Source organism: Balaenoptera musculus, chromosome 4 (assembly GCF_009873245.2).
Source record: "Balaenoptera musculus isolate JJ_BM4_2016_0621 chromosome 4, mBalMus1.pri.v3, whole genome shotgun sequence".
In the NCBI taxonomy this organism is placed as follows: domain Eukaryota; kingdom Metazoa; phylum Chordata; class Mammalia; order Artiodactyla; family Balaenopteridae; genus Balaenoptera; species Balaenoptera musculus.
The window spans coordinates 125,965,862-125,978,919 of NC_045788.1; the positions used below are offsets into that span (position 1 = coordinate 125,965,862).

The window sequence follows — 13,058 nt, forward strand, 5'->3', positions numbered from 1 at the left end:
GCTTTTTTTCCCCCCTTCGCCTCCAAGGCGGAGCCGGCGAACCCCATCTCCCCGGAGCGCCTCCCCCTCAGGTTCGCGGGTTGGCCAGAAATTTTCCAAAAATCTCCACCCTTAGGCTGAAAACCCCCAAAGAAGTTTTGTGCCAAGGAGGGGAAGAGAGGAGTCGGAGCAAGGCAGGCGCAGTCCCTCCTCCTCCGCGCCCCACCCCCAAGCCCTGCGGCCAGCGCCTCCCGCGCCCGGGCTCCTCGCCCTGGGGGACAGCTGGCAGCCCCGCGCGGGACCAGACACAAAGCCGATCAATCCCGGCGGCGCGGGGGTGGGGGCGGGGGCCGCCCGCCCCACCAGGGCTTCCCTTCCGCCCGTCGCCTCCTCCGGCCCCCTCATTAGGACCCAGCCGACACCTCGTCCGGCTTCCTCGGCCCGCCCCGTCCCAACCTCCCCGCACGCTCCCCTCCCCCAAAAAAAGAACTGTCCAGACCCCCCCAGGCCCCTGGTTAGGCCAGACCCGCCTCTAGGCAGCGGGCTAAGAAGACGCCCCTGGAAGGGGGAAACTGACATCCCATCAGGCCCCGCCCCTCCCCGCCCCTCCCCTGCACGAGTCTCTCCTCTCCCGCCCGGAGAAGTTCAGTGCCCCCCCGGGCTGCCTCCCGCGCTCCCGCGCTCCCGCCGCCGGGACCCTCGGCTTCCGAGGAGCCGGCAGCTCCCGACCCCGCGAAGATGGCGAGGAGGAGCCGCCACCGCCTCCTCCTGCTGCTGCTGCGCTACCTGGTGGTCGCCCTGGACTGTAAGTTGCTGGGGTACCGCCACCCTCCCACCCACTCCTGCTGAGACCAGCTCCCCCAAACCTACAGCCCCTACTACGCTCGGCGCTGGCGGAGGGCTTTCTCTGGGGCCCCGGACGGAAGGTCTGCCGCGGGGCAGCTGACTTGACACCCAGCGAGCCCAGAATTCGGGGGTGCCGTCTGCGGCGGGGGGCCGGAGGTCTTCGGTTTAGTGTAAACCGCCTCTGATTTTGTCAGTTCTAGTTAGAGAAAGTTAAGGCTCCACACCAGCAGGTTCTCATCTTCTTGCAAAGTTGGGTTAAGTTTTCAAAGACACGGAGACGTGAATAGAATGCAAAACTCACTAACTCCTTAGAAGATGCTAAGATCCCAAGATGGCATCACTCGGAGGCAGGCGCCGGCCACACTCTTCGCACTAGAGCAGGGGGCACTATTAGAATTTTCTTGGCTTTTGAGGGTCCCAATTGTGCCGCTAATATGCAGTGCACTTTTGGGACGCGGGGTGGAAGGAAATTCCTGGCTGCTGAGCCAGAATTACTTGTATCCTCTCCACCTGCACATCTACATTCAGTTAGAGGAGTCTGGTCTGGGCGCTCCAGCCAGCTGCTGTGTCCTCAGGGGACGTCCAACGGGATGATTGTTAGAAAGATACAGAAGCTCTGATGCAGTAGCGGGGGACGTCCCAAAGCCAACTTCACGGGATGGTTCTAAACAGGATTTTCACGGATTCTGGGCTCATAAGATTTAAAATCCTGGGAATGGTTCCTATTATTTTGTTTTCCTCGCGTTAACTTTTTAGAAAAATGGAGATTACAATAGATCTTTAGCACACTTAAGAAACGAAGTTTTCCTTTTTCTTTCGTTTTAACTTTTTTTTTCTTTCCTTTTATTTATTTTTAATAGAATGCATTATTGTTGTTGCTATTCAAGTTCTGGTAATATGATACTTAAAATAACCTGCAGGTTGCGTGTCTAATAGCATAAAACAATGACTTTTTCTCGAGCTCTCATTGCCTGAGTATTGCTCAGCTCAACGTGGTGTGAGTTTTTGTCCCTAAGTGGGGAAAGAAGGTGCAAGCTGTCTCAGTGAAGGGGGCATGTGCTGACCTATATTATAGGAAATCAAACCAAGAAGTCAAGGCTTCACAATAAAAACCATTACGCAATTTTGACACATCAATTGGTATCATGTTGAACACAGACAAAAAAATCACTAATGCCGAAAGGCAACAGAGGGGAAGGCTGGAGGAATTGTAACAAAACTACTGGGAAAGTTATGTATTTCACTGACAGTCTTAAATTTGAAATAAAAAGGACTGACTTTAGTGTAGAATTATCACTAATTAAAAACAGAGAAAATGATTTTACTCTGGTATTCCTATACAGTAATCAAAATAGAAACAAGACACCCTAAGTTGGAAACTGTAGCCAAGAATAACCCAGAGGCAAACACAGGCTTAGATGAATAGGCAGAATAAGCGCTTTTTCAAGCTTTGGCTAACTTTAACACTTTGGCCCTCCTAACCCTGACTCCTACAGGGGATTAATTTGGAAGTGTGCAGGGATCTTTTCTGTATTGTTCCTGGGATGCCAAAAGGCCTGGTATTGCAAGAATGTTTTATTTGCTTTTTAAACATTTTTTAAATTTTATAACAGTTTAGACTTAAAGAAAAATTGCAAAGATGGTATAGAGAGTTCCCATATACACCACACCCACTTTCCCCTATTATTAATATTTTACATTAGTGTGATATATTTGTCACAATTAAGGAACCAATACTGATACATTATTATTAACTGAAGTCCACACTTTATTCAGATTTCCTTCATTCTTCCCTGATGTTCTTTTCCGTTCCAGGATCCCATCCAGGACACCACAGTACATTTAGTAATCCTGTATGTATCCTTAAGCTCCTCTTAGCTGTGAGTTTCTCAGACTTCCCTTGTTTTGTTATTACCTTGACAGGTTTGAGGCGTATTGGCGAAATAGTTTGTAGAATGTCCCTCAATTGGTATTTCTCTGATATTTTTCTCATGACTGGACTGGATTTATGGTTTTTTTGGAGGGAGATCTCTGAGGTAAAGTATCATTTTCATCACATCATATCAAGGGTACCTACTGTGACCATGACTTATCACTGTTGATGTTAACCTTTATCACCTGGTCGGGTAGTGTATGCCAGGTATCTCCATGGGTTACCTTCCCCCCAACTTTCCATACTGTATTTTTTGGAAGGAAGTCACTATGTACAACCCACACTTAAGGAAGAAGAGTTATAATCCACCTCCTTGAGAGTGGAGTAGCTCCATAAATTACTTAGAATTTCTCTGCTTGAGAGATGTCTCTCCCCCCCACTCCATTCATTCATTCATCTGTGTTTTTTTCAGTATAAGCTCATCAATATTTATTTTGCACTTTGGATTACAGTCCAATACTATTTTATTTATTTTAGTTTGTCCAGCTTTGGCCATTGGGAGTTCTTAAAATTGGTTCCTGTGTCCCTTTGACATCCCCCCGTCATTGTGTATATATGTGTGTTTGTTTGTTTGTTTGTTTTAAGCACTTCCTTACTTTCTGGTCCCACAAAATGCTCCAGGCTGATCCTGTGTATATTTTCTGCTCCAGTTCCAGAATGAGCCACTGCTCCAAGGAGCCCTGGTCCCTTTGATTGGAGAATGGTATTAGAAACCAAGATCTGGGCACTAGGTACATTCACTGCTTTTAGGGTGTTGTTGAAAAAACAAGAATGTTCTTTGAGGCTAAGTTTCACTCCACCGTCCTATTTTGGATTTATCCACTCAGGTTTCACATTCAGATCCAAAAACTGTACTGAAGGCTTACCTATGTATCACATCGTTCCTAGGACTTTCCTGTATGTTTTCTCTTTTTAAGTTCTCAACAGATGCATGAGATAGAACATATCTTCAACTTACAGGTAGGGACCCTAAGGCTCAGGAAAGCTAAGTCACTTGTCTAAGCTCACTTATCTAGGCTGGAAAGAGGTGGAACTGGGATTTGAAGATCAGAGACTTTGTTGCGTAGATAGCTGGCCTTCACTCCTCTCATTTTTCTGAGCACTAAACTCTTTTTGCCATCTTCATTCAAGGAAAGACAGTGGATTCCTTGTGCTCTAATTATATACTCATCTTCTTGATATTCATCCCAAATACGACTGTACCACTCTTTTGTCTCAATCCTAATATGTATAATATCATGCTCATTCCCATTCTTTCTTTTTACTTCTATCTGTCAATATTCTTTGTTTCTTTTTGGTAGTCAGGAGGATTGCTTTTTGTTGTTGTTGCTGTTATTTAAATTCTGATTTCAGTGTACCTGTTGATAGGTGGACATTTATTTGTGTGTTTAGTTGAATTATATTTTTCTCTCCCACTAAAATAGAAGCTCCATGTGGGAAGAAATTTCTTGATGTTTGCTCGCTACTGTATGTCCAGTGCTGAGCAAAGTGCTTGGTTAATAGTACGGGTAAATATACACCTGTCGAAGGGGAAGGGGTTAAGGTGGAGTGGGTGGAAGAAATGTATGGATAGAGTTAATGATCGTATTATAAATCATGAAGCCCTAACTTATTCTACGTAGGTGAGATGTCAGATTTCTCTGAGGTAACACTTAAGAAAAGGAGTTGAATGTGAACAAGAGCAGTGTGCTGTTCTTGGCAATACACAGCTGGTGGCAGCTGGTCCTCAGATCTAGACTGGAACCCAAGCCAGGCAACTTGGCCTGAGTTTGTAATCTCTCATCAACTGACAAGGACCATGGAGGGGGAGAGAGGTTTGGATCTTCTGCAAAATTACAAGGTTCTGCCTCTATGATGGAATTGACCCAAAACAGCACTCCAGGAAACCGGTGCCCAGAAAATTCTGCCCTCTGTCAACATTGTTAAGAACAAAGCATCATAATCAACTTGCTGAAGAGAACTGGTTCCATCTTGACATAGTCAAGATGAATGCAAAGGTCAAATTGTGCTTGCTGGTAGACCTGATAATCATTTTAAGACAGTAACAGACATGACATTAAAAAGGAAGATGTCAAAAGCAAAAATATCAGCATAAAGAGAACAGTGAGTTCCCTATGGCTGAGGACACTCATTTACCTCCACGTGAGCAGTTCAATGAGAGAAGCCCATGTGAATTTACACACATTTGCTCTGCCCATGGTTTCTATCACACTGTCTTCCTCCAGTGGGCCTCTTTGGTGGAGAAGATGTATTAGACCATAGAGGCAAGAGCTACTGTGTTTGTTAAAGTCAGACCAGCAGAAATCTGTAAAAACCATTGTTTAAAATAACATTTCTTTACATCCCATAACAATGTAGTGACACCACTGCTGAGACGATACTCCAGGCTACTTGTATTGCCAGATTGATGTGTTTTTTTGTTTTTTTTAAATAAATTTATTTATTTTATTTTTGGATGGGTCTTCGTTGCTGCACGCGGGCTTTCTCTAGTTGCGGAGAGCGGTGCGCAGGCTTCTCATTGCAGTGGCGTCTCTTGTTGCGGAGCACGGGCCCTAGGCGTGCGGGCTTCAGTAGTTGTGGCTCGTGGGCTCTAGAGCGCAGGCTCAGTAGTTGTGTCACACGGGCTTAGTTGCTCCGCGGCATGTGGGATTTTCCCGGACCAGGGCTCGAACCCCTGTCCCCTGCACTGGCAGGCGGATTCTTAACCACTGCGCCACCAGGGAAGCTCCCCAGATTGATGTTTCGAGGAAGATGAGGGTGAGTCAGAATCTGGGTCAAGTGCTTTCTTTGGCAAAAGGAGAAAAAGAAAACTTAAAACTGGGCACTACTTTCTTGGAAGGTGTTACTGAGGTCAGAACTCAGAAAAAAAAGCCCAACTGTATTAGTTTCCTATTGTCGCAGTAACAAATTACGATAAATTTAATGCAGCACAAATTTATTATCTTAAATTTCTAGAGGTCAGAAGTGTGAAATAGGTCTCACTGGGCTAAAATCGAGGTATGGGAAGGGCAGTGTTCCTTCTGCAGGGTCTAGGGGAGAATCTGTTTCCATGTGTTTTCCAGCTTCTAGAGGCCAGCCATGGTCCCATTCCTCCAGATGCAAAGCCAGCAATGCCAGGCTGCCATATCTCTGGTTCTCTCTCTTCTGCCTCCCTCTTCCACTTATAAGGACCCTTAAAATTACATCAGGCCCACCTGGGTAATCCAGAATAATCTACTCATCTCAAGATCAGCTGGTTAGCGACTTTATTCCGTCTACAACCTTATTTCCTATTTACCATGTAAGGTAACATATTTATAGGTTCCTGGAATTAGGATGTGGACACCTTGGGGGGGGGGCATTATTTTGCCTACCACAGGAACCAAAATTAGGATGTGTGTAATCGGTGTTGTGGCCAAGAACATTCTAGAGCCTATGGAGCAACCATAACTCTTCCCTTTAAATTATACTTCATAGTGTTACAGATTTGCATTTTTTGAGCTGTATTTCTGATGGCATAGTGTAGTGGTAAAGAGCACGTACTCTGATGCTGAACTCTGCTCACTTACTAGCTCTGTGACCTTGTACAAGTTATTTGACTTTTCTGTGTGTTAGTTGACCCATCTGTAATGGTGATAATCCCAATAACAGTACTTACCTCATAGAGGTTTAGGGAGAAAGAAATGTGTTCACATGTATAAAGCACTTAAAAAACTGTTACTATTATTATTGTTAAAATTTTGGGGCAATGAAGCTAAACATTCATATTATCACTTATAATGGATTTCTGACGTTTTTGAGAGTCATAGACAAAGAATAGACTGTTTCATAAGTACTGTACTAGTTTAAACAGCCTGTTTTATTTACTTTTATTATTTTAAGAATTTATTTTAGGGAATTCCCTGGCGGTCTAATGATTAGGACTCCACGCTTCCACTGCAGGGGGCACTGGTTCAATCCCTGGTCGGGAATTAAGGTCCCACAAGCCACGCAGCATGGCCAAAAAGTAAAATAAAATAAAATAACTAAAATGTTAGATTAAAAACTTTAAAATGTTAAAAAAAGAGAATTTTTTTAGAATGTGTTTTTTAAAGTTTTATTACAAAATACACACACATACGTCTCTATCTATCTGTCTATGAAAAGATTATACTCGTAACCAGGTAAAGAAGATGAGGGAGACCATTTCTGATGGCGCCAACAGCATGCACAGATGTCCTTGGGGGAGAGCGTTCAGGAAGAGGGTGAAGGAATAAAATAAGTTCTTTAAGGCCAGAGTATGGAGAGCAGGGGAGAGTGAGAGACAGCAACCAGGGGGTGGGGGGGCTTTGTGAGACACAATTAGGATTTTGAATTTATCCTAAAGTAAGGAGAAGCCATTGAAGGCTTTTAATATCAGTCAGATTTGCATTTCAAAAAGAGAACACGGTGGATGGAGGATAGAGAATGGGCAGAATGGGTAGGTGGGAAGTTGGAAGTGGGGAGACCAGCGATTGGAGTGGTCCAGGCAATTACTTCCTAAGTATGTCTTTTATATAGTTTACTGAAATATATACATACACAAACATAGATCATTAAACATATACATATACCCAGAGAAAATTGTTTTATTATTTGAAATGTAGTTAATTAATCACGGATTTGAGAAAAATTGTTCTTTGGTTTTTAAGGAATTTTTTAAAAAGTCACGTATACTGCAGGTGTTTCCAACTTTCTGTTCAGCTCCCAGCATATAAACGTAAAACAGTAGCTCTTTGGGTTACTATTTCTCTTCTTTCAGTGTTGTTCTCTTTTCCAATACCTGAGTTTGTCTTCCACCAGTATTTTTTTAAGTGTTTTTAGAGTTTCAGCAAGTTGCCACCCTTTGGAGGGTGATTTGATTAGTTGTGATGGGAAGAAGAGTGGCCTTCTGTGTTACTAAGGGTATGAGTGTGTGCATGAGAGAGAGAGAGAGAGAGAGAGAGAGAGGGAGGGAGAGAGAGAGAGGATGTGTGTGCCCAAATGAATGCCTGCTGACAGGTCCACAGAACCCTACTCAGGATCTTCAAACCAATGAGTGGGTCAGCAGTGTTCTGCAGTTTGAATTGTTCTTATGTTTTATGAGGAGAGAAGCAAAACACTGTCCTGGACCTAGTCCTGTGAAGTAGGTCAAGAGCTGCTCTCTTAAAGGGAACCCTGCTACACTGTTGATGGGAATGTAAATTGGTGCAGTCACTATGGAAGCCATATGGAGGTTCCTTAAAAAACTAAAAATGGACTTACCATATGATCCAGCAATCCCACTCCTGGGCACAGATCTGGAAAAGACAAAAACTCTAATTTGAAAAGATACAGGCACCCCAGTGTTCATTGGAGCACTGTTTACAATAGCCAAGACATGGAAGCAACCTAAATGTCCATTGACAGATGAATGGATAAAGAAGATGTGGTAAATATATACAGTGGAATATTACTCAGCCATAAAAAGAATGAAATAATGCAGTAAGTCAGACAGAGAAATATAAATAGCATATAATATCACTTATATGTGGAATCTAAAATGAACTTATTTCCAAAACAGAAATAGACTTACAGACATAGAAAACAAACTTATGGTTACTAAAAAGGAAGGGCAGGGAGGGATAAATTAGGAGTTTGGGATTAATAGATCCACACTACTATGTATAAAATAGATAAACAACAAGGACCTACCATGTAGCACAGGGAACTATATTCAATATCTTATAATAACCTATGATGGAAAAGAATCTGAAAAAGAATATATATATATATATATATATATGTATATATATATATACACTTTGTTGTATACCTGAAACTAACACAACATTGTAAGTCAACTATACTTCAATAAAAAAATAATAATTTAAAAAATATATTTTTCGGAAACAATTTTGAACGGTTCCCGAAGTACAACCACAGAACTGTATAATGTTCTAAGGGACAGAATTCGACGAGTACTGATCAAACCATGATTTTCCTCCCAGAAATTCTCTAAAACTGTTGAAAATAGAGGTAAACACTTCATTTTACTCTAAGTAAACGGGTCATTCATGCCTGTTCAACTGCGTTCTCCAGATCTTCAGAGGATCTCCTACTGCTGTTGTTGACATTGCTAACAGCCCACCGGGAAAGAAACTTTGTGGAGAAAAATGTCAAATATTTCCTTCTAGAAACTGGAAGTGGGGAAACATACAAGAGGGGACTCTATGTGAGTAAATGAAGTGCTCTTGAATGATTTTTTTTCTTTTTTTGGCTGTGGCGACTCTGCTTCAGATTGCTGATTGCTGGTCAGCTGGGAGGATCTGCTCTGTGCATCTCATTTTGGGATCCAGCTAACGGGGCAGTGTGTATTGGGTCATGAATTTCTAAAGGCAGTGATTACAGGCTTACAAAGGGCATGCAGAATCTCTCAAATCACTCAGAGCCTAGGCTCTGAACAGGCCCATTGCACGTCTACCCATATTGCTTCAGCCAAAGCAGTTACTTGGCCAAGACAAATATCAGTGGAGCAGGAAGTGGTTCTCTAATATAGGTAGCAGGGAAGGGAATGATTTGCTGAATAATAATCTGATCTACCATATGTATCTCAATGTTGATTTTTCAACATCAATTTTTCTTGTTATACAGTGTGCATTTTTATTTATTTATTTATTTTATTTATTTATTTATTTTTATGGCAGTTTTCTCCCATAATTTATTGAATTTATTTTTTTATTTTTTATTTTTTTACATTTTTGTTGTTTTTTTTTATGTTTTTGTTGTGTTTTTTTTTTCACACACACACTGTATTTTATTTTTACAAGAGATAAATAGACTGAGTTCTGCCCAGATTGATGTGTTGTTTTGTTTTTTTTTTAAATAAGTTTATTTATTTTATTTTTGGATGGGTCTTCGTTGCTGCACGCGGGCTTTCTCTAGTTGCATTCTGAAAGAATATACAAATCAATTTTCACTGCAAAGTAAAGGAGCTGTTACAGTGGAGGATTACTGGACTGAATGTCAATATTATGACATAGTATGAGTGTGTTTCATGTTTGGTAATTGCAATCATTGTTGCTTTTGTTGTGGTCATCCATGTACAATGCTTGGTGTCAGTCTATTTATCTCTTGAATGATTTAAAAAAGAAAAAGAGCCACTCTCTTAGCTTTCCACCGTCTGGGCTCCAAAAGCCCTGAGCAAGAATCCTCGTCAGCATAACTGACGTGAGTTTTAGTCCTTAACTAAAGAGTCTTGTCTCTCTCTCTCTCTCTCTCTCTGATGTCATTGGACTCAAGATTTTATTTGTTTCGTTGGATTTTTCTATTTTGTTTTAGTTTTCCAAATGCCTCACAGGGACATTTTGGGACAAATTTGTCTTTATATTTGTACAGAGTGAAGAAGCCTAGCTGGTCTCTCTCCTTTATGCAAGGTGTTTCCGGTTTGCTGGCTCACATCTTGTCAAAACAGTCGCCTGCTGTTTTCAGTTTTAGCTTTTCTCACACTATGAAAACTTGCTCAATACTTTATGATGGACGTGATCAAAGACAAAAATAGATCACTGTTACATGCATCTACTTACATGTTCAACTAGCATAATTTATGTATATGGTGAATTCGAACATCACAGAAAAGTTATCAAATGAGAACTGTCTCCTTTACAGTCCTCCTGATTTTTATTCCACTCCCACTCTTTTAATCTGATTGTTTAATTGAGGTATAGTTGATGTACAGTATTGTATAAGTTCCAGATATACGACATTCACAATTTTTAAAGGTTATATATACTCCGTTTATAGTTATTATACAATATTGGTTATATTCCCTGTGCTGTACAATATATCCTTGTAGCTTGTTTATCTTATGCATAGTAGGTGGTACCTGTTAATCTCCTACCCCTATGTTGTCCCTTTCCCTCACTCCCTCCGCTCGTAACCACTAGTTTGTTCTCTATACCTGTGAGTCTGTTTCTTTTTTGTTATATTCACTAGTTTGTTTTATTTTTTAGATTCCACATATAAGTGATATTATACAGTATTTGTCTTTCTCTGATTTATTTCACTAAGCATAATACCCTCCAAGTCCACCCATGTTGTTGCCAATGACAAATTTTCATTCTCTTTTTATGGCTGAGTAATATTGCATTGTGTTTTTGTGTATGTGTGTGTGTGTGTGTGTGTGTGTGTGTGTATGAGACATCTTCTTTGTCCATTCATCTGTTGATAGACACTTAGGTTGCTTCTATATCTTGGCTACTGTAAATAATGCTGCTGTGAACATTGGGGTGCATGTATCTTTTTGAATTAGTGTTTTTGTTTTCTTCAGATATGTGCCCTGAAATGGAATTGCTGCATCATATGGTAGCTCTGTTTTTAGTTTTTTGAGGAACCCCCATGCTGTTTTTCACAGTGGTTGCACCAATTTACATTCCTACCGATAGTGTATAAGGGTTCCCTTTTCTCCACTTCCTCATCAATGAAGTAGCCCACTCTTAAGTTTCTTGCATGTGATTCCAGAAAAATCGTTGGGGGGGGAATGTAGTTCCAGCATATATGACCATACCTGTATAGTTTCTTCAAAAATAAAAATCAAAATTACTGTGCTTAATGTTCTGCACCTTCCAACAGATCAAATCATATTGTGTATAATATTCTGTGCTTTCCTACAAAGTATCTATTTTTACCAGGAGCTAAAGCCATAACCCAAAGCTGGGTCGCCAAACAGGACTCATGATAACATCTTGAAGAGGCCTTTTTAAAACCCTGTGCTAAGATGCAGTAGGGACTATCTTCTAGTTAAAACCATTAAATATAAGTAGTGAAACCAAGTGCTATAACAAAACAGAGGGAAATAAACTCCCAAACCAGTGATCAAAACTAGAAAGAGAAAAATTCCAACCTAGACCCAGTGAAAAAATCCAAAGGAGAAGAGAGTAAGGGCCAGAGAGGACAGAGACACCAGCACCAGCTAGGATTTACAGACAAGTGCAAGCTGCTGCTATTTTTAAAGGAGAGGAAAGAAGTAATGACCACAAATAAAATTGGAACACGTTGAGCTACTGGGAAAGTGCTAAATTTGAAAAGAGAGAATTGTGTTTATGTTCAAAAAAAATGCTGTAGAGTCACTTTAAAATAGGAGTGGATTCTAATCAGAAGTAGAATGGACATAATGAAATAAACAATGACTCAAGTGTAAATAAACACTGATCTATTCAATCCAATAATTTAATTACTGGTTCTTATTATTTAATCCAATAATCTAAACACAGTGAGCTCTGCCATAAAATATATAAAAGTTTTACATAAACTGATTGGAGCTATGGTATCATTGTACTATGACCCCATATAATGCTTTTGGTCCCAGAAGAAGTCAGATTCTTTTGTGTCTGTGCCCCGTGTGTGTGTGTGTGTATGTGTGTAAGGGAGTGAACCTCTATGCCATTTTATCTAGATACAATGTTTCTCCTCCCAGCCTCCATCTCTTCTACTGTTTTGTCGTCCTTGTTCAAATGTTCTCCATGTTGCCAAACGCAAGTCCTCTCTGAAGGTCTAAGTCCAAAATCTCTTACCTCTTCTTTTAAGTCTTTCCAAGTCATCCATTTTTCAAAGCCAAAGTCTACTGCTTATTATAATCCTGGTGCTCTTGGCATGTTCCTGGTTCTCTTACGGTACTTATTGGGCTGTACGGTTATCATTTTACACGTGCATCTGGATTATGAGTTCGCTAAGGGCAGAGACAACACATCTTTGTGTCCCCAGCAGCTAGTGTGGTGCTTGGCACAGAGTGGTTCTTTAATAATTAGTTAAATAAAAGTAAGTAACCTGGAGTTTAAATGTTTGTTTATTTGCCTCTTAGCTTCATAAAATTACATAACTTTTTAGTAATACAAATCCCAGGAGACATGTAAAATTCATAGTCCTTAATGAATGTATGATTTTACTGCTCCTCGAACTCCCTCCTTGCTTGTTAACTGAGACCTCCTTAGAGTTACTAGGAAGTATAGAGACAGATCTGCCTTAAACAGGTGCCGGTTGCTGGATGCCTCCTTGTATCATAAAAACACATAAGCTTCTCTTGAATTGACAAACATTGATTATAAACTCAGATGAATTAAACAATACCTCCTCACAAACTGCCTGAGATAAAACACAACATAGGATGTTACCGAGGTTTTTTTGTTTGTTTGGTTCGTTTTGTTTTCTGCACCTCGCAGCTTGTGGAATTTTTTAGTTCCCCGACCGGGGTTTGAACTCAGGCCCTTTGCAATGAGAGCATGGAGTCCTAACCACTGGACCGCTAGGGAATTCCCACAGAGTTTTAAAAGTACTCTCTGGGACAAGG

General features: G+C 41.1%; 1 protein-coding gene across 2 annotated transcripts in view; it reads left to right on the forward strand.

Annotated features, from left to right (window-relative positions):
* The first annotated feature begins 211 nt into the window (after window positions 1-211).
* The window catches only part of JAM2 (junctional adhesion molecule 2), a 67,537-nt gene continuing 54,690 nt past the window's right edge, over window positions 212-13,058 (forward strand). Inside the window, exon 1 of one of the 2 annotated variants that reach the window (XM_036851372.1) lies at window positions 212-784. In XM_036851372.1, coding sequence (XP_036707267.1) covers window positions 718-784 — 67 coding nt within the window. In that variant the 5' untranslated portion in view covers window positions 212-717. The remainder of the gene's footprint in view (window positions 785-13,058) is intronic. The other variant, XM_036851371.1, reaches the window with a different exon arrangement.